Consider the following 20,000-nt stretch of genomic DNA (forward strand, 5'->3'; position numbering starts at 1 on the left):
TGCTTCTACATTTGTAGCGATTCTTGATGAGTTAATAGTTGAATCATCTTGTAACAACACAGAGATACGAGGTTGAACACGTTGGGAGTGAAACAGGAAAGATGAGTGAGTGTGTGTGTGTGTGTGGGTGTGTGTGTGTGTGAGTGTGAGTGTGTGTGTGTGTCTTACCCTCGATGGCCAGCATGGCTCTCAGCTCTCTGTTCAGCAGTTCGAAGCGTCTCTCCAGATCATGCTCTTTCTCCCTGTGGCAAGTTAGAAAGAGAGAGAGAGAGTAAACACACACACACACACACACACACACACACACACAACAAAGTTCATCAATATGTTAATGACTAAATCATTAAGCACTTAAAGAAACCTGCAATAAACATCGATTTGGCTACTCGCCTGAACCTTCTCCTGCTTCGCATTAATCTACTGCACATAACTGATACACACACACTGCGCTCACACAGCCCTGGGTGAAGGTGTGTGTGTGTGTGTGTGTGTGAAGTACGATCATAAAGACCAAAGAAAAGGTGAAAATGCATCAAAAACAGAGAGAGGTGGAAAATAAAAAGGAGGAGGAAAATGAACAATGAAATAAATGTGCATCTAAAAGTGTGTGTGAGGACATGTGGCGCGCGTGTGCGTGCGTGTGTGTGTGTGTGTAGCATTAAATTAAATTCTTTCCTCTTTCAGCCATATTAAAAAATGAGCTTATTCGGGCCCTAATAGAATTTGTCCTTCACGGGCGTCTCTTCTCTGCGCCTCCACAAAGGGAACAGAAAGGGTTAATGATCAGCCCTGCTGTCAATTGGCCACTTTAAAAGCCTCCCCTTTCCCACGATGTAATGTGATTATGAATACTTCAATCTCTCCTCCCAACAGCCCCGCAAACGGAAAAGCGTGTGCGTGAGTGTGTGTGTGTGTGCGTGTGTGTGTGTGTGAGAGTGAGTGTGTGCGTGTGTGTGAGTGTGTCTCCACCTGTCGCAGCTGACCACATACAAAGAGACTAGCGATAGAGTGATGATCGCCACATTTCTATTGATTTCATATCCCGTCCACATGTAAATCAATGAGCACATAGATAGAAGAGGACACACACACACACACACACACACACACACACACACACACCCTGTGTAGCTAATGCTTGAATGCATGTGTGGCTTTTATAGGTTTTTACTGCATATATATTATATATATAAATAAATATATATATATATTTATATTATATATATATAAATAAATAAATAAATATATTTATATTATATATATATAAATAATATATATCTATTATATAAATAAATATATATATTTATATTATATATATAAATAAATAAATAAATATATTTATATTATATATATATAAATAATATATATTATATAAATAAATATATATACTGTATTTTATATATATATATATTATATAAATAAATATATATATTTTTATATATATGTGTGTGTGTATTTGCATGGTTACGTACAGCAGAGAGAGCTGGTTCTGTCGTCTGATGAGTGCGTTCTTCTTGTTGACCAACATGAACCACTCCTGCATCATGGCCTCCTCCTCCTCCTTGTTGTTTCCTGGAGAGACACACAGAAAAACAAGCCAGTGTCGTGAGTTAAAGCACACACACACACACACACAAATAAACAAACGGACAAACAAAACAACGTGATGCACAGTTTACACAACCAGAGAAGAAGAAGCAGAACAACGTACAGCCCCTCATCATATTGTCAATCTATTGCGCAACCACCAAAAACATTGGCTTTTTACGACCGTAGTCAGCATACAGTATATATATATATATATATATATCCATCCATTCCATCCATTTTCAATACCGCTTATCCTCATTAGGGTCGCGGGGCGCTGGAGCCTATCCCAGCTGACATAGGGCGAAGGCAATATATATATATATATATATATATATATATATAGGTCATGAAAAAAAAAAGTGACACGTTGTTATATATATATATATATGATTCTGTGATCTTATTAAGGATTTATTTCACAGCAGTTTTGCACCTCGATGTCTTTTCAATGCAGAGTCTGGTTATTGGAGTTTTATAGAGCTGGTAAATGACGTTTTTATTATGTTACGGTCCACAGGCCTTTATTCTCAAATATGATGTGTTGATAAACACAAAGACGCTTGTTTGGCATCATTAAGACAACATCTAATTTATGTAGTTACAACTAAGAGGAGAAAATAAAGCTGATGCATGTGAGTCTTAATCCAGATGAATACACATTACAGGATGGACAGCATCCAGCATGTCAGTGTGTGCGTGTGTGTGTGTGTGTGTGTGAATAATCTGGGCCGGTCAGAAGCGGTTTGTGTCTAGAATCGGGGACGCGAGCTTCACTGGAGGCCGTTTCAGCGTTAATCTGCCACTCAGTGCGTCGGTGAAGAGAAGAAACGGATGAAAACAGAGGCGGCGAGATGAAAGATGGTCTCAGGGCTTATGTTATTATCTCTTCTTCTTCCTCGAGAGGACGGTTTAATAGCTGTGGAGCTCCGACAGGCGTCATAACAGAATTAAGGAGACTATTCATACCACTTATTTGTTAATTGGGGACCCCTCTGAATAATAAGAAGGGCATCGGTGCACCGTGCGTAGAAACAGACGCCGGGTTTCTATTACGGAGGTTTCCTTTCTTCACCTTATTGGAAGTTTTGGCTCCTTTCTGACAGATTTTAAAGAATTACAATTAAACCAGAATATGATCACAATCTGTGCGTAAACACACACACACACACACACACACACACACACACACACACACACACACACACACGGTGTCATTGGCAACAAAGGGCGTGTGCGTGTCCGTGTGCGCGGACGCCGGTGAGTGTGTGGACATTTGTGATACTCTGAGCCAGCAGATGTATGTAATTTCATTTAGGAGGGTGGAGCGGGGCGGAGAGAGAGAGAGAGAGAAAGAGAGAGGGAGGGAAAAAAGAACGAGCGAATGAAAGAAAGCTTCAGGATTTAGTGGAATCGGGGGCTCGTGGATTACTGTAGTCAACTTTGAAACGGACGACACTCGGAGGGGGGATAAAGCCGGCGCTGACAGGTCATTGTGCTGCCTCCAAGTCAAATAAAACAAGCAAATAATAATGGCAAATATTAAGCTCCTGTGACATTGTGGCGAGGCGGGCTGGAAGACGAGGGGGGGATTATAAAGCTATATCCCCCACCGCTCGCCAGCCAGCAGCCAGCCAGCCAACCGACGGCCACGTATTGTGAAAGGGAGGGGAGGGAGAGAGAGAGGGAAGGAGGAGAGGTCAGAGGAAAGGAGGGAAGGAAAAGGGAGCGACGAGGGAACGGGGATGGACGGAAGGGGAGAACGTGGATGTGGAGGAGGGGGAGGGGGGCGAGCAGGTGAGCGGTTTCAAAGCCAAGAAAGGGGAAAAAAGGGGGAGGGAGGACGAGTGGCGCTTCGACAGCTGCTCAGCATCCTCCCTCCCTTCACTCCACCTCTCTCAGGGTCGACCTCTGACCTCCAGATACTACCTGACTCTTAAAGAGACAGGAGGCGCGCAACGTTTACGTCTGGGAGCCCAATAAATAAAACACGTTTGTAATTAGATAACGGAGAACTTTATGATTCATTTGGGGGGGGGGGAGGGGCATTTAAACACCCCCCCCCCCCCGTACAGTAAAAAATGATTTACAGTATTCCCTCCTGTATTTAATATCGTTTTCCGTCTGACATACAATAATACAAACATTTAAAAAAACATTTACAAGCTGTGTTTTGTTACGTGCTCTCATGGATGGATGCTCCACTGCAGGGTTGAGGGTTCTCTTCCCACTGGAGCCCCCCCTGCCCCCCCCCCCCCCCGTCTGTCAACAGTGACAACAACAAGCAGGCGTTGACGTTTTGTGCGAATACAAACGGTGTAAATATCCTTGGCAGGCGGCGCCGACACCGTGTCTGTGAGTCCGGCTCTTGGCTTCAGAGAAGCTGCAGATCCATGCTGGCTCTAGGGGGGCGGGGGGGGGGGGCATCTTGGATCAAAGAATCTGGCAGCTTGGCAGGTTGCATTCTGGGTCTTGCCTGCGCGCCATTTCTCGGGCGCTCAAAAAACAACAACAACAACAACAACAACAACCGCGGCCCAACACCCACGGAGACCGGAGCGGTGAGTGTTGGCGTGGGCACGCCGTTTGATCGGGACATCAAAGGCCGAAACGTGCCCGATGGAGATACGTAGGGTTTCCCTTCCTGCGGGAAACTTTATCGCCATTAATATCACGGTCGGTGTCGCCGCAGCTATCGATGGTGGGAAACACACGAGATACCATCAACTCGACAAGAAACACACACACACACACACACCCCTCTCTATCTGATCCCTTGTTTCACCGTCACGAACACAACGAGCAGGGAGGCGTGCAGGGAGAGCGCCGCCCTGGAGGTCAGCGAAGGGGGTCGGCGGGCGCTTGAACCGTACGAGAGTTAAGAAAGAAAAAGAAAGAGACGCGGAGGGGAAGGAGAGACGGGGGTGGGAGGACAGCGTGGGCCTCTATAGCCAAATAAGATTAAGATGGCTATCTGTTGCATTCAGGGGAGATAGGAATAATGAAACCCGCCCCGAGGTGGTCAAACGGCTGCTGCGGTTTCTGTTTTTTAATTAAGTGTCGAATGCTACAATGCTAGGTCTCACAAAACAAGCGTGCAACGAGTAGTTTTAGTGAGTGAATACTCTTTTAAATGTTTATTTATGCCCAAAGCACACGAGCAGCAGGGACACGGTGTTATTAGTCTTTATGTCTTTGGGGATCTGCAGAGCCGCTGAAGGGTTTTGTTATTGTGTGCAGCTTAACTGCTGCCACCAAAAAGGTTGATCGCTATTTTCGTTACGAAATTTGCCGTCGAATTAACATTTTCATCTATTAAATGGAGAAAAAAAATGGAGATAGAATGCTTCTAAAAACAAGATGGCGTCTTCAAAACCCAAATGAATTAAAAAAATAATGTCAATCAGAGAAAAAGAAGGAAACATTGAGGAAGCTTGAAGTTGCAAAAATTATCCCCACGTTTGCTTAAAAAAAAAATATATATATATATATATATATATATATATATATATATATATATTAAATCACTCAAACGATTAAGTGATTGTAGAATATGGATTTTATACTCAAACAGGCCCGAGTACGAACTTCAGGTATTCGTTGAAACGTGAATTACGATAACGGGAGGAGAGCAGCGCCTCCTCGGGAGGAGCAGCGCCTCCTCTCTTCGCCTCCGAGGAGTTTAGATTACAGAAAGAGAAACAAGGCTGTGATCACACGGCGCCTTCATCTCATCTCTTATACCACCATTCGGCCATTTAATCCAATCGCTGCTAATCCAATTTGTCTATCGGACATGTAGAAAGGAAGGGGGAGGAGGAGGAGGAGGAGGAGGAGGAGAGACGAAGAGGAGAAGGAGGAGAGATACGAAGAAGAGGAGGAGAAGGAGGAGGAGAGAGACGAAGAAGAGGAGGAGAAGGAGGAGGAGAGAGACGAAGAGGAGGAGGAGGAGGAGAGAGACGAAGAGGAGGAGGAGGAGAGATACGAAGAAGAGGAGGAGAAGGAGGAGGAGAGAGAAGAGGAGGAGGAGGAGGAGGAGGAGAGATACGAAGAAGAGGAGGAGAAGGAGGAGGAGAGAGAAGAGGAGGAGGAGGAGGAGGAGGAGAGAGACGAAGAGGAGGAGGAGAGATACGAAGAAGAGGAGGAGGAGGAGAGATACGAAGAAGAGGAGGAGAAGGAGGATGAGAGAGACGAAGAGGAGGAGAAGGAGGAGAAGAGAGATGAAGAGGAGGAGGAGAAGAGAGACGAAGAGGAGGAGATGGAGGAGGAGGAGATACGAAGAAGAGGAGGAGAAGGAGGAGGAGAGAGACGAAGAGGAGGAGATGGAGGAGGAGGAGATACGAAGAGGAGGAGGAAGAAGAGGAGGAGGAGGAGCTGAACTTTCTGAATTGCTGTTTATTTAGGGACTCGACTCGTATCGGCCGTGAAAGGAAAAGAAGAACAAAGCGGAACGGGGTGAACATTGTTTCCCGTGATCAGAGGCGAGAGCTCGTTAAAAGGCCGTCACCGCGGCGCCGTGAATATGCATGACAAGGGGGCGGGCCTTAATCAGAGAGGTTGATTTAATTACTGTGAGGAGGGGGGAGGGGGGGGGGGGGGTCTCTCGTTAGGGAGGAGACACCAGAGAGCGTAAAGCAAGCAGCAGAAAACTCGTGTGGATTAAAGAATCGACAGTTATTCAAACTTACACACTTTTCCTTAAGAGCAACAGTTGCTACCGTTTCCAACTCGGCAACATAAAATAGACCCCCCCCCCCCCCCCCCTTCTCTACAATTCACATGTGATTCCTCCGGCTCTCTGCTCTTCTATTCTGCTGGAGTGCTGCTGGGGGGGGGGGGGGGGGGGGGGGGGGGGCTGTTCGAGGCCTTTTTAGCCGTTCTTCAATGGCACAATGGTTTTCGGCGTATAGAGCAGATTCCTGCTTTATTGAACCTGTGTATAATGTCTGGTGAATGGAACACATTAACCGATTCACACTCACCTCTCTGCCCCCACCCCCCCCCACCCCTTCCCCCCTCCACCAATAGAAAAAGGAGAAAAGTGAAATAAGAAAAGAGAGAAAAAAGAGAAACCTTCTCTCACACTGAGGCACAATGACTGCCTTTTCCACCGGTGTCATTTGTCAACCTCTGCTTGCTTTGCAACCGACAAAAGACCAGGAGAGAGAGAGAGAGTGTGTGTGTGTGTGTGTGTGTGTAGGTGTGTGTGTGTGTGTGTAGGTGAACTGGGTCTTTTCCACAAGTGGGGGCTGCATAATAATGTGTTCCTCATTGTAAGTGTGAAGATGTCGGTGAATTAATCATCGTGTCAATAACCACAGGACGCCACCTTTTATCACCTGTTCAGGTGATAAATAAAATAAAATAAAAATAAACAGTTACAAGGATCAATGACCAATACAAACCATATTACCAATAGTAAAGCAATATAAATATGAAGTGATCACCAGTCAAATCAAATGCCTGATGTTGGTCGTGATGAAAATAAACAAACATCACGACTTTGTTTACTTCTGTAAACATTAAACCGACATTTTAACACGAAATGGAAGAAATTTGTTTAACTGTCAGAACTCTTGGCCATCGTTATGTTTGATTATTACCTTCAGATAATAAGGTTATAAGTTTATATAATTATAAGTGTTCAAAATTAGGACGCGCGTTCGTTCAAATTTAAATAAACAAACACACAAAATGTAATTTCTCTAAACTATTTTTGAATGTAGGGACATGAATTATTTTAACCGTCCGCATGTTTTTATCAGTTTTTGACAAAACGACGTCGCTGCCTTTTTATTTCCGTTCACTAGAAACAAAGTGTTGGTTGTTCGTGTCTAGGAGAGCTTTTCCATCTCGGTGACGCTTCATGGTTATTATTAATTATTATAAATACTATTAACGATATCTCGTGTCAGAAGAGAGATGAACGGTCTCCAAAAGCCTCTTTTAATGAGCAGGGGAGCGTCCCCGTTTCCACATGTCAGAAGAAACGGACGACAGGTTTGTCCTGCTAATACGTTTCCTCCACACACACACACGCACGCACGCACGCACGCACGCACGCACGCACGCACGCACGCACGCGCACAGCCTTGGGCAAACAGGTTTGACCTCAGAGCTAACAGTAGGCCGACCTCTCATTCCTCCACCTCTGAGGTTAAGAGGAGGCGGAGGCCTCGTTCAAACAGAGTTCACGTAATAGACTCTGGAGATGAAATGTTCCTATTGGGAGTCCACACACACACACACACACACACACACACACACACACACACACACACACACACGCGCACACACACACTAGTGTGTTTGAGTAAGAGAAGTCCAAGACACATTACGGTTAATATTACACTTCCACATCTCTCTCACCTCCAATTCAACTTCTCCATTTTAGTTATTGTTTATCAGTTTGATCTATAAAAAAAAAAAAGAGTAAAACTAACAAAACAAAAGCAATTTCTGGAGTATTTTTCTGTTGGTCTAGCAGAGGCAGCCAAGCTGTGACAATCACACAAATACAATCCTCTCTCTCCTCATCTCATCCCCCCTTCCTCCTCCTCCTCCTCCTCCTCCTCCCACTCCATCAAATTGTGTTTTTGCCGCGAATCAATAAACATTATCAGAGAGTGGCAGACTATGGGCTGGTGGAGGCAGCCCGTGTCTGTTAAAGCCCAGACCGCCCGTCTCTATCGCAGCCCGGGTGAGAAAGGCCAGGAGGAGGCGAGGAGGAGGCGAGGAGACGAGGAGGAGGCCAGGAGGAGGCGAGGAGGAGGCGAGTGACGGGGGAATTTAAAGACAGGAAGTGGAGGAGCGCTTCCTGTCACGCAAAACACAGAAGGGGGAAAAAAAAATCAAAGTTAAACAATAAACCCAAACGACGTCGATAACGCTTTATAAATAACTGCCCTCAGCGCTCCGAGAGAAACCATTTAACTGAACTCCAAATAAGACGACGTTCAACCCCACTCGGCTCGGGGCTGGAAAAGGAAAAACCAAGAGGGGGGGGGGGGACCTGCCACACACCATTTCTCAATTGCCTTTCTCATTATTGTCACCCGTGTGTTCATTACTACCATTATCACCCCCCCTCCCCACACACACACACACACACACACACACACTTTAGGCTAGCGCGTTGGATGAAGAGAAGAAGGAGAATCGAGAGCTCGCTTTTCTTTTTCCGCGAGGGCCGGAGCACTTCAGGTAATTAATAAAGCAAGAGGGGGGCCGCGCAGAGGAGACGGAGAATATGAGAGAGTGTGTGTGAGAGTGTGTGTGTGTGTGTGTGTGTGTGTGTTTTCGCTGAGGCGCCTGATTGGGGAGCTCACCTGCCGATACCCCCTAAAAGGTATTTCATTAGCGAGCCTTTTGCAGCATACAAGCAGGGGAACAAAAGCCACTCCGGGAGGCCCGCGGCTGGAGAGCGAGGACGAGCGGGGCGGCCGAGAGGGAAGAGGCCGTCCGCGTTCATAATCTCATGACAAAAGGCCAAAAAAAAAAAAGGGGGCATCATCCTATTAACAGCGTGATCTTCGCCAGCTCCTTTTCCACAGGGGGGGCTTGTCTTTTTATTATCGCGGCGAGCGGGTGATAGCGGCGAGGGGAGAGGGGGGGTGGGGGGGGGGTCCTGGTTTCTATCCCCCAGAAGGAGGGCCTTTGGGCGGGTTTCCATCAATCGGACCGGTGGTGATGCTCTCTGGGAAAACATCTCCACCCGGTTAAACTCCTTTTGATGGGCGTGACTCCGGAGCAACAGCACATCCGGTAGCAGGTCTGGGGTCAGCCGTCCAGGGAACGCTTGCTTTTTAATATCTGCGAAAGCTGCAGCAACACCTGTAGGCGTGCATCGTCTTTAATTAATACGCTGCATGCCTTATTATTCATGTGCAAAGCGTAGTTGTTTATGGGGCCGTGCACCTCTGGAGCTTTTCAGACGTCAAATAGTTTACATGTTTACAAGACAGAAACAGAAAAGATCCTACATTTTTAGTAAATATTTTTCAGCCAAATCAAATTGTTTTTCAGGATATTGAACCCGTTTCTTTAAAAGCTTTTAATACTTGACTTCTTCCTTTAATTGATTACAGTTAATTACGTCCCCTCCTCGGCTTTGTGGAGGTTATTTTTATTTTATGGCCTTCTTGCTTCTTCACAGAACATTTGGTTTGCGCGCCCTTTTGGACCATAATGTAAACAAAGTGTAAACAAAGCTAAAAGGCAACATCCATAATATGTATATAATGATGAAAGTATATAGAAATAAATTTGAATAGATCGGCCTCATTTTTACGAATATTAGTCGGAATCGGCCCGATATCGATGCTCCTTGAATACCGGCTGCACATTTACTTTTACATTGATGAACATAAAGAGGATTTAAATACATGAACTAACTGAATGTTGATAAATTCATTACAATAAATGACGTGTAACCAGTATTTTGTTAAAGTGAAGGAAAAGAGGCTGAAGGGAATGTTTGGTTGCCGGCTGCTTTCCAAACAGTCGGAGAGAGATTAGTCCGTCTTCTGTTTGCCTGTTTTGTTTTCTGCTCGGGGGGGGGGGGGGCGCTTCAGGTTACACAGGGGGATTGTGGGAAATAAAGGGGTAGCCTGAGCTGTGTGAGTGACAGCAGCTTGGTGTGAAAACATGCTTCATAAATATGACTAATAAATGTGAATATAAAGTTTCCTTTCCTACATTCTGCTGTTTAATTATCTTATGTTTAAATATCCGTTGATGTTGTTTTTTTATTTTAATGTAAAAACACACGACTAGAAATGCGTTTTCCTTCAGTTTCCGGGGCTCTAAAACTCTAAAAGAAAGCTAAACACGCGATATCAAAAAAGTCTTTCCTTTAATTTCCACGAGTGTCTTTTTCAAAATAAACTTCTCCGTTAAGTTTAGGAATAAATCGACGCTGCCTTCAGGTTCCTGTTTGGTTTGACCCGTCCCAATTATGACTTAAAGATTCCAGATGCTTTTAAAAGAGGACGCGTCGTCTTTGTGGCCTCTGGCACAAAAGTGGGTTTAGTTAATTTAGTGCGATAGAGAGAACTTTGAGGGACCTTTTTAAAAAAGAAAAGGTATGTCAAAGTACAGATGGTGAAGAGATGCACTCGTTCCACACACACACACACACACACACACACACACACACCCTCATCGTCGTCGTCCTCCATTCTCCTCTGCAGCCCCATAAAAAGCCCGTGGTGACCTGGGTGTGTAGCTTATTAACCTCCCCATCAGTTCTTATCAGCCAATGAATAGCCCAGTCATCTGCCCCTCCTCCTGAATCTAAGGGTGGAAAATGTTCTGCTCACGTCGGGGCTATAATTCAATCCACACACACGTCATTCAAGGTGCGCGCACACACACACACACACACACACACACACACACACACACACACACACACACACACACTAACTCAGAGAGAGGGAAGGGGATCAGTGGTGGTAACATTTTGTCAACCTTGGTCCTGGTGGACTTCCAAGACTGGCGTGGAACAGATGTTACTGGATTTATCTACAATTGGAGGAAACAAACAGAAGGAGTGCACATGGTGTGTGTGTGTGTGTGTGTGTGTGTGTGTGTGAGGGCCAGAATAAATTAATGGCTGATTTCTCCCCTTGCTTTGAAGGCATTAAGAGCCCTCTTCTTCTCAATGTGCCGCGTTAAATGCTTTTCTCTCCTTCCCTCAGTCTCTCCCTTCTTTTTCTTTTTGACAAGCAGGGCCACCCAGCTGAAAGCGACTGATGCAAAACGCCAGAGTAATCCCCCCCCCCCCCCCCCCCCCCACCACCACTCTGTGGACCACCACCACCCCTCCCGCTATCTTTAGTCTTTGACACAGTGGCCATTATCTGTGGGATTTAGTTAAAAACCAAACCTTCATGTATTTGTTGTTCTCTCCTCCGACTGCTCTGCTCGAGTGTGGCCGGGCCGGGGGGAGGAGGGGGGGGGGGGGGGGGCTTTTACTTTATTGTGCTAGCAGACGCATGAAGAGGAGTGTCCTCGATGCCATCTAGCTGGATTCTGCTCAGAACGTTTAAACATCTTACAAGTCTGAGCTTCGTTGGTTTTAACTGCCGCAAAAAAAAAAACACTAAACACACACACACAACTATTTTTAATTGCCCCGAATAATTAACGTAAGTTTGTTTACACGAAAAGCATAAATGGGAGCGCGAAGCTTATACGAGTTGCATTATGAAAAAAGGACCGGAGGGCGAACAGACCAAAAAAAAATGTTCTGTGAAGAAGCAACGAGACGAGCAGCAGAACTGTAATTAACTGTACACTCGTATATCTCTCACATTCACGGGAGCCCCCTGAATGCATCACAGGAGGACCCGAAGGTTAAACATCCTGCAAACAACGCAGATATTTAGAACCTCCAATTTAAAAAAACCTCCAATTAAAAAAAAACCGAATCGACCGTCTTTGTAGAATACAACGCGACTCCTTCCTGGATGTGTTCACATCTTGAAATAAACATCCATCGACATCGTGAACCTCTCACTGACCTGCATTTGATCTCGTGGCGGTTATTAATAATAAAAAAATAATTCATCAGCTGCAATTCATCACACGATTCACCACATTTGTTCCGCCCCGTTGTGAAATAGCGCGTCTGATATGGAGAAGGATGAAAAAAAAAAGAAAGAAAAGAAGGCGTGGGACTCGTTTCTACTCCCGACTGTTTCTTCTTCTTCCAGAGCTGAGAGCGACGTTATGGAATCACTGTTGAAATGTGCAGATAAGCCCGGGCTCTGTGGGGCTAAGCGAAGGTTAAGCCAGGTGGTTTAGCTCCCCGAGTGTGTGTTTACACACACACACACACACACACACACACCGAGGTGTGAACCATTTGGGGAGCTTAGGAGGGGCGGAGGAACACGAGTTGATTCAGTGCTGGTGTAAACCTCGCTACCTGTTGACGGTGTTAATTGGGGATGGCTTAACACAAACGTCACACACACACACACACACACACACACACACACACACACACACACACACACACACACACACACACACACACACACACACACACACACACACACACACACACACACACACCCTAAACAGTCCTGTTAACTTTATCTTTAACAATAGAAAATACAAAAATAAATAAAAGAATGGCATTTTTGTGTAATTTTATATTTATAAAGTTATTATATTGTTTAGCATTTAAAAACTCTCTCTGGCTCACTTTAAAAAAAAAAATGTAAGTATTTCTTTAGTACAGTTTCAGCATTGGTATTAATAGTGTAAATAAATCTTGGTAAAAAGAATGTATTATAATCTGTTTAATTATAGTTATAGTTAAAAGCTTCACACCAGTAATTCTTACACATTATAAAGCATTTTATAATAACGTATAAGTATTATAATACTTCAGAATTCCATGTTCCTTTGATTATAATAATTTGTTATAATTAATTATAAAGTGACTTTAATTGGATATTGTTTGCTTTAAGTAAAATAAAAAATATCATTAAATCTTTTGCAAGAACACACAAAACATTTATGTTCACTTAACAAAACAGTGACTTATAATCACATTATAATGAACTATAAATGCATCATATAAAACATTATATTCTTATATTATATCGTCACTATAGGAGTTATAATACTACGATTCTTGCACAAAAAAAAAAGAAAACCGTAATTGTGAAGGATTATAATATTTGACCTTGTAAAATATAAAATGCTTAACAAGGTGTTTGAAGCTTTATGATTATTTAAGTGTGTTTATAACTATAATTATACAGTTCTATTAGCAGCTTATAACACATGTGTTATAGAGAAAAACGTTTGATGGGATAATTTAACTATAAACACTTTATTATATTTGTGAAGGAGTGAGGAGACATTTTCTGAATGAAAACGTGAGAGCAGTGACCCTCCCCCCCTCCCTCCCCCCCCCCCTCAACCTGCTGACAGACAGCTGCAATCTGTTTAGCATAAGTGGCTCCGCCTGCTCCATTAGCAAAAGAGGAGTGAGTGTGAGTGTGTAAGTGTGTGTGTGTGTGTGTGTGTGTGTGTGTGTGTGAGGGAGCTCGACCCCCCCCCCCCCCCCCCCCCCCCCCTCCCCACTGGGGTGGATGTTAGAACAAATTTGAGGGGTGTCATATTACACGCCTCGCGACAAGAGGCAGAGGGGAGGTGAACGATGAATTTACTTGATGAATTAATCTGCGGCCCGGTAACAACATTAGTCATCCTGCGTTACACAACCGCCGCGTCCTTTCCTCCCTCCTCGTCCGTCCGTCCTTCCTTCCTTCCTTCCTTCCTTCCTTCCTTCCTTTTTTATTTTGGGTTGCTTAAGGGCAAAAACTCAGTTAAAAAAAAATAAAATACATTCTTTAGGAGTTAAAGAAGAATGAAATGTGTGTTTGCTTAATAGACTCCTTAATTCCCACAGTTTGTAAATGTGTCGGCTAAATGTCGTCAACGTTACACGAACTGCCACCGGCCGCAGCTTTGATTCAATACACACGTGTAAGAAGACTTTAAATAGATATTTAAATGGAAATGTGTTGGGGGAAAGACAGCTGTTGGCATTTGTAGCCCGGAGTGCTCATTACAATGGGAAATGGGGAGGAGGAGAGTGAGTGTGTGTGTGTGTGCGTGTGTGTGTGTGTGTGTGTGGGGGGGGGACAACGGTAGCATGGCGAGCAGCTGTGTTAGCAAGTGAATGGTGTAATTACCGGCCGAACCTCTGTCATTAACCTGCATTGTGGAGCTCCGTTACCATGAGAAAGACTTGATTAATTGACTGCGAGGTTGAAATTCAATTATGTGGTCGGGGGGTCGCAGTTTGTTAACTAAATTGTAATCAACCGAACAACAAACGGTAGTAGTTCATATCTACGGGAGAATATTTAAGTTTTCCTTCAAAGTTTCACGTCAACGACGCGCTGACCCTTTAAAAAAAACGACAAAGACAATCAAACAATAAGCCCCCCGAAAGCGTTTTCATTTCCTGGTCTTGTGTGTAGCGGAGTGTGTAGTACACGGCCCTCTCTGTGTGTGTGTGTGTGTGTGTGTGTGTGTGTGTTTGGCGGGGCTGCTGCATGGGGTCTCGGGCAGAGAGGCGGCTGATGAAAGCAATGGCGGGATGCTCCAATAAAGAGCAGATTATCATAAGCGGCCATTGTCCACCTCATCCCCCCCCCCACACTTACTCACCCCTCTGCTGGAAATGTTAATCGGCCCTATCGCTGGCAGGCTGAAGGGTGTGTGTGTGTGTGTGTGTGTGTGGGGGGGGGGGGGGGGGAGAAACACAACTTTAAGTGATTTAGAGGTGTTAATAAATAAATAAATAAATAAAGGAAGTGACAAAATCACCAGGGAGGAAGCAAGATAAAGCACGAGCCCACGACCATCCTCGTTATAGTTTACACATTAAGTATCTGGGATGTGGTGGGATGTGGTGAGCAGCTACCCCCCCCCCCCGTTGACTCCATCCACCCAGCTCGTTTTATCTGAAGATTCTCAGACAATGCCCGGAGGATCCCGTTCCCTAATCTTCCTAAAAATCCCCCTTTCATCCCCACTGTTAAAGAATGTATGAAAGGCTGACACCGAGCTGGAGAAAAGAAGGGGTGAGGGGTGAGGGGGGGGGAGAGAGAAGTGGTGCACATCTGGGAGTGAGGGTGGTGTCACTGTGTTGAACTGTGGGGGGGGGGGGGGGGGGGGGGGGGGGGGGGGGGGGGGGGGGGGGGGGGGGCGGCTCAGCTTCGGTCGTTGACTAATTAAATTGTTTTGCTGCTCAAACATTCAAATGGCCAGAGATTAACGGCATGACCGGGAACGGGAGAGAGTGTGTGTGTGTGTGTGTGTGTGTGTGTGTGTGTGTGTGTGTGTGTGTGTGTGTGTGTGTGTGAGTGAGTGTGTGAATCTGTGTTCTGACCCAGTTGAACCTTGGGAGTATCACACACACACACACACATTTTCACAGAAAACAAAAAGCTCAAATCCTTTTGTTTAGTCCCCTCAAAGGCAAGAAGAAGAAGAAGAAGAAGAAGAAGAAGAAGAACAAGGAGAAGAAGAAGAAGAAGAACAAGGAGAAGAAGAAGAAGAAGAACAAGGAGAAGAAGAAGAAGAAGAACAAGGAGAAGAAGAAGAAGAAGAACAAGAAGAAGAAGAAGAAGAAGAAGAAGAAGAAGAAGAAGCGATGGGTTTTTAAAGGAAATTTTCTTTTCTTCCCACCATAGGTGGGGGGGACGGGACGGGACCACAAACACATTACAACAACAACAACAACAACAACAACAACAAGAAGAAGCAGCAAAATGACCCAAAGGCTTTAAAAAAAAAAAAAAAAAAGGGCCTCGATCTCCGTCGCCACGAGTTCAGTTTACGAGTTAAAAAAACTAAAAAGATGGACGTTCTGAATCTGCAGCATGTGAAAAAAAAGTTATATATATATATATATGTATGTATGAAGAACGCCAACAGAACTCAACGGTATCACCTGAAAGACAAAGTGAAGGCCCATTAAACCTCTCTCCTCCCAGTCTGTGAACTGGGGAGGGTATTATGGCCTAGAACACTTTCTCCCTTCCGTCCGTGCCCCGACAGATTAGCCCGGTTATCCCATTAAAGTTGGTAAAATGCCATTCTTGTGTCTTTAAGCTCTCGTACGGGGGAGGTCAAGACGAGTCTGCCTGCGCTCACGAGGCGGCCGCGGGATGTAATCTGCCCCAAAGTCACAATAATTAATGTTAAGCTTCTTCTGGGCAATACGTCGGTGAAAGAACCGCCTCTGATAATATACTTAAAGCTGTTTGTGACGCCGCGAGACCGAAGCTCCATGTGCACGGCTCTCCGTGCACGGCTCTCCGTGCACGGCTCCCTGTGCACGGCTCTCTGTGCACGGCTCCCTGTGCACGGCTCCCTGTGCACGGCTCTCTGTGCACGGCTCTCTGTGCACGGCTCTCTGTGCACGGCTCCCTGTGCACGGCTCCCTGTGCACGGCTCTCTGTGCACGGCTCCCTGTGCACGGCGCTCACGACGCCACGGCTTAAATCTTTAGTCAAACTATGAGATGTTGAGGCAACACAATACTGGATTGGGGGGGGGGGAGAGCGAGAGAGAGAGAGAGAGAGAGAGGGCGAGAGAGAGGGGGGGGGAGGGAGAGAGAGAGAGAGAGAGAGGGCGAGAGAGAGGGGGGGGGGAGGGAGAGAGAGAGAGAGAGAGAGAGCGAGAGAGAGAGAGAGAGAGAGAGAGAGAGAGAGAGAGAGCGAGAGAGAGAGAGAATGTATAAAGACTTCAGCTCGTCGTCATTAGCGTCTCCGGCTTCAGACTCACATGACGGCAGCGAGGAGGCAAAGATGCAAATACAAGCCTCACAAGTCAGAGGAGGAAACAGCAGCAACAACAACAACAACAACAACAACAACAGTTCATCACAACACGTCACCAACAAGCAGAACATCCAACTGTCGGTCACACGTGGTCACATGACGTGAGGGATAATCAATGAGGGATAATCAATCAGGGATAATCAATCAGGGATAATCAATGAGTTTAGGAGATTTAGGAACTTCTTGTGTTGCTGCTCAAGAAACACTTTTTATTCACACACAAGAATCATAAAGAAAAGTAAATAAATAAATAAAAAAAGAACCGATAAGAGCGTCGCCGAGGAATCGATAACTCAAGATTCCAATTCAGAAATCCGATCACACCACGAAGCAGCGATCTTAAACCCTTTTAATCCCCGATGTTGGCATTAAAAAAATAAAAAAAACAATTAAATAGAAACAATTAGGCGGCTCAGGGCCGGCGGCGGGTCGGCGCCGCAGGTTAAGCCGACGCCGCGCAAATCCTTCGGCGAGCGTCGGCCACTCGGTCGACGGCGCTGACAGTCCGGCCCTCGCTCCGATGCTGCGTGGGGATTGGCCGCATGCGTAAAGTACATTAAGCCCTTCTCCGGATCCTCGTGCCATTCTCCTCTCGTCGACTCGGCAGACACAAAGGCAGATTAAAAGAACCCCCCCCCCCCCCCCCGTGTCAATCTTATCGGTTTCGAGAGCAATTTTTAAACATATGTTAATCTGCGAGAGGTAAAACTCATTCTCTCTCTCTCTCTCTTGCTTGTTTATCTCTTATCGAATGCGCAGTAGGTGAGAGGCGGCGCGGCTAAGTGCCATTATTTGGATAATTGCGTCCATTGTTGCCGGTTATATGGCTATTTGAAACGGGGAAGTGTGGCGTAAATAGGTGCAAAGGGGGCCCAGGTGGGGGAGATGCATTCAAGAAAAAGGGGGATTTTTTGCAGACGCATTTGAATCCTCTGTATTTTCAATAAGGAGCGTTTGATACGTGATTTTCTTTCTGACAATAGCTTTAGAAAAGCAACAAGGTCAACGCCTCGCATCTTCATTTGGAGGAGCAATAAAAGGAAGTTAAAGCTTTTCGGTTATTACGGTTGCGTGACCTCAAAAGACAGACGCATTAATATAATAATAATATTTGGGCCTCTAATATTCGTCTCCTATAAATCAATAAACATAAATATCTGCTGCGTTGCAGAAGGTGAAGGTTCTCCTCACGCTGCATGTGTGAAGGACAGCGCTCCCAGTAGTGCAAGAATAACAAGTTCATTAGTCGAGGGGGGGGCACCGTAGGAATTCAACCCCCCCCCCCTCCCCTCCCCTCCCCGGCCTCTGATTGGCTGGCTGCGTCGGCACGGTGAGACTCATTAGAGCCCAGCAGTAATTAAGAGTTGTTAGAAAGTGAATTCTCCAACCGCAGATTAGAAAATTAAACTATTTACTGATTACATATTAATAGAAGACAACAATGGCGCTTGCCATAAGCTTGGAAGGCAACCAAGGAATAAATCTGTGTACTTAATTACCATAAACAATGGGGGCATAGAAATAGAGTTTTATGCACACTCCCTTCTGTAATGTGTCTGATATCAGAAGACACTTGACAATTCTTGTTCAATTATCTCTATTATTTAATGTGCTGTGAACTGCCTCTGAGTAAATAAATTAACCACCCCAATTACTTGGGATTCATCTGGGGAGGGCCGCGGCGTAATAGAAAATGCCGCGGAAAAGCTGCATTGTGCCCAAACCAGGGGAGAGTAGGGGGGAGTGTGAGGAGAGAAAGAAATAGAGATTAACAGGGATATAAAAGGAATAAATTAAAAGTGATGCAGAGAGGCTTGAGAAATGCAGAAAGCACAGAAAAATAATAATAGAAAGTAACAGGATACGTTACTTGAAACGGAGATTATTCATGACACTGAAGGGGAGAGGGAGGAAGCAGCTGAAGCATGTGACATCGAAGTCTATGCTTCATGTGTTAAAGCTGCATTCTCTCTCCTGACCACCAGGGGGCGACTCCTCTGGTTGTATAGAAGTCTATGCTTCACGTGTTAAAGCTGCATTCTCTCTCCTGACCACCAGGGGGCGACTCCTCTGGTTGTATAGAAGTCTATGCTTCACGTGTTAAAGCTGCATTCTCTCTCCTGACCACCAGGGGGCGACTCCTCTGGTTGTATAGAAGTCTATGCTTCATGTGTTAAAGCTGCATTCTCTCCACTGACCACCAGGGGGCGACTCCTCTGGTTGTATAGAGGTCTATGCTTCATGTGTTAAAGCTGCATTCTCGCTCCTGACCACCAGGGGGCGACTCCTCTGGTTGTATAGAAGTCTATGCTTCATGTGTTAAAGCTACATTCTCTCCACTGACCACCAGGGGGCGACTCCTCTGGTTGTATAGAAGTCTGAGAAAATGACCCGGTCGACACAAGAGACGTATACAGCGTCTCTTGTCACTCCTTCTGAGTCCATATATGGTCATTTCCTGTTCACTGGTTGTAAAAAAAGAGCTCACGTAGATTTGAAAGTAACCTTGTGTGAAATGTTTTTAATTGCACTGGGATTTAATGAGTCCCTAAAATTGACCCGGGCTCTTGGACATCTAATTAAAAAAAAAAGAGGAGAATATATAAAAGAAATATGAAGCCTCGCTGGTAGCCGGTGGTCATTTATCACCACGTTCTCCCCAAAAGAACACCAGACCAGATGTGATGGATCAATACCGGATGTTTCGCTTACAGCCAATCAGACACGACTTCAACCAGACATTCTGGGGCCCGGAGAAATAAGAAGAGAGCAAAAAAAGAAATATATAAAAAAAAATATCTCTCATCTGTGACAGCCTATAGAAAGGTGACCTCGGTTGCGGGGGTGATAGAGGTTACTTTGGTTACCACCTGTCAGCGGCGCGTCTCGCTCCGGTGCCTGCAGACCTCGGCCTAAAGGCACAATCCATAACCTATTGGATGAGTCTCTGGGATAAGTGCTGCAAAATGAGATACGGAAACAGAAATGCACTTTCAGGGGGAAAGTGAGCGAGGTCGCAACTTTCTTCTTCTT

The 20,000-nt window shown here is 45.3% G+C and overlaps 1 protein-coding gene across 3 annotated transcripts in view; it reads right to left on the bottom strand.

Annotated features, from left to right (window-relative positions):
- Positions 1 to 20,000, bottom strand: part of ehbp1 (EH domain binding protein 1) — a 118,106-nt gene that overhangs the window by 8,980 nt on the left and 89,126 nt on the right. For all 3 annotated transcript variants that reach the window (XM_034551544.1, XM_034551541.1, XM_034551542.1), the window contains 2 exons: positions 1,473 to 1,572; positions 169 to 242 (listed from right to left, as the gene is read on the bottom strand). In XM_034551544.1, coding sequence (XP_034407435.1) covers positions 169 to 242; positions 1,473 to 1,572 — 174 coding nt within the window. The remainder of the gene's footprint in view (positions 1 to 168; positions 243 to 1,472; positions 1,573 to 20,000) is intronic.

This window comes from Cyclopterus lumpus, chromosome 15, assembly GCF_009769545.1.
Source record: "Cyclopterus lumpus isolate fCycLum1 chromosome 15, fCycLum1.pri, whole genome shotgun sequence".
Taxonomy (NCBI): Eukaryota; Metazoa; Chordata; class Actinopteri; order Perciformes; family Cyclopteridae; genus Cyclopterus; species Cyclopterus lumpus.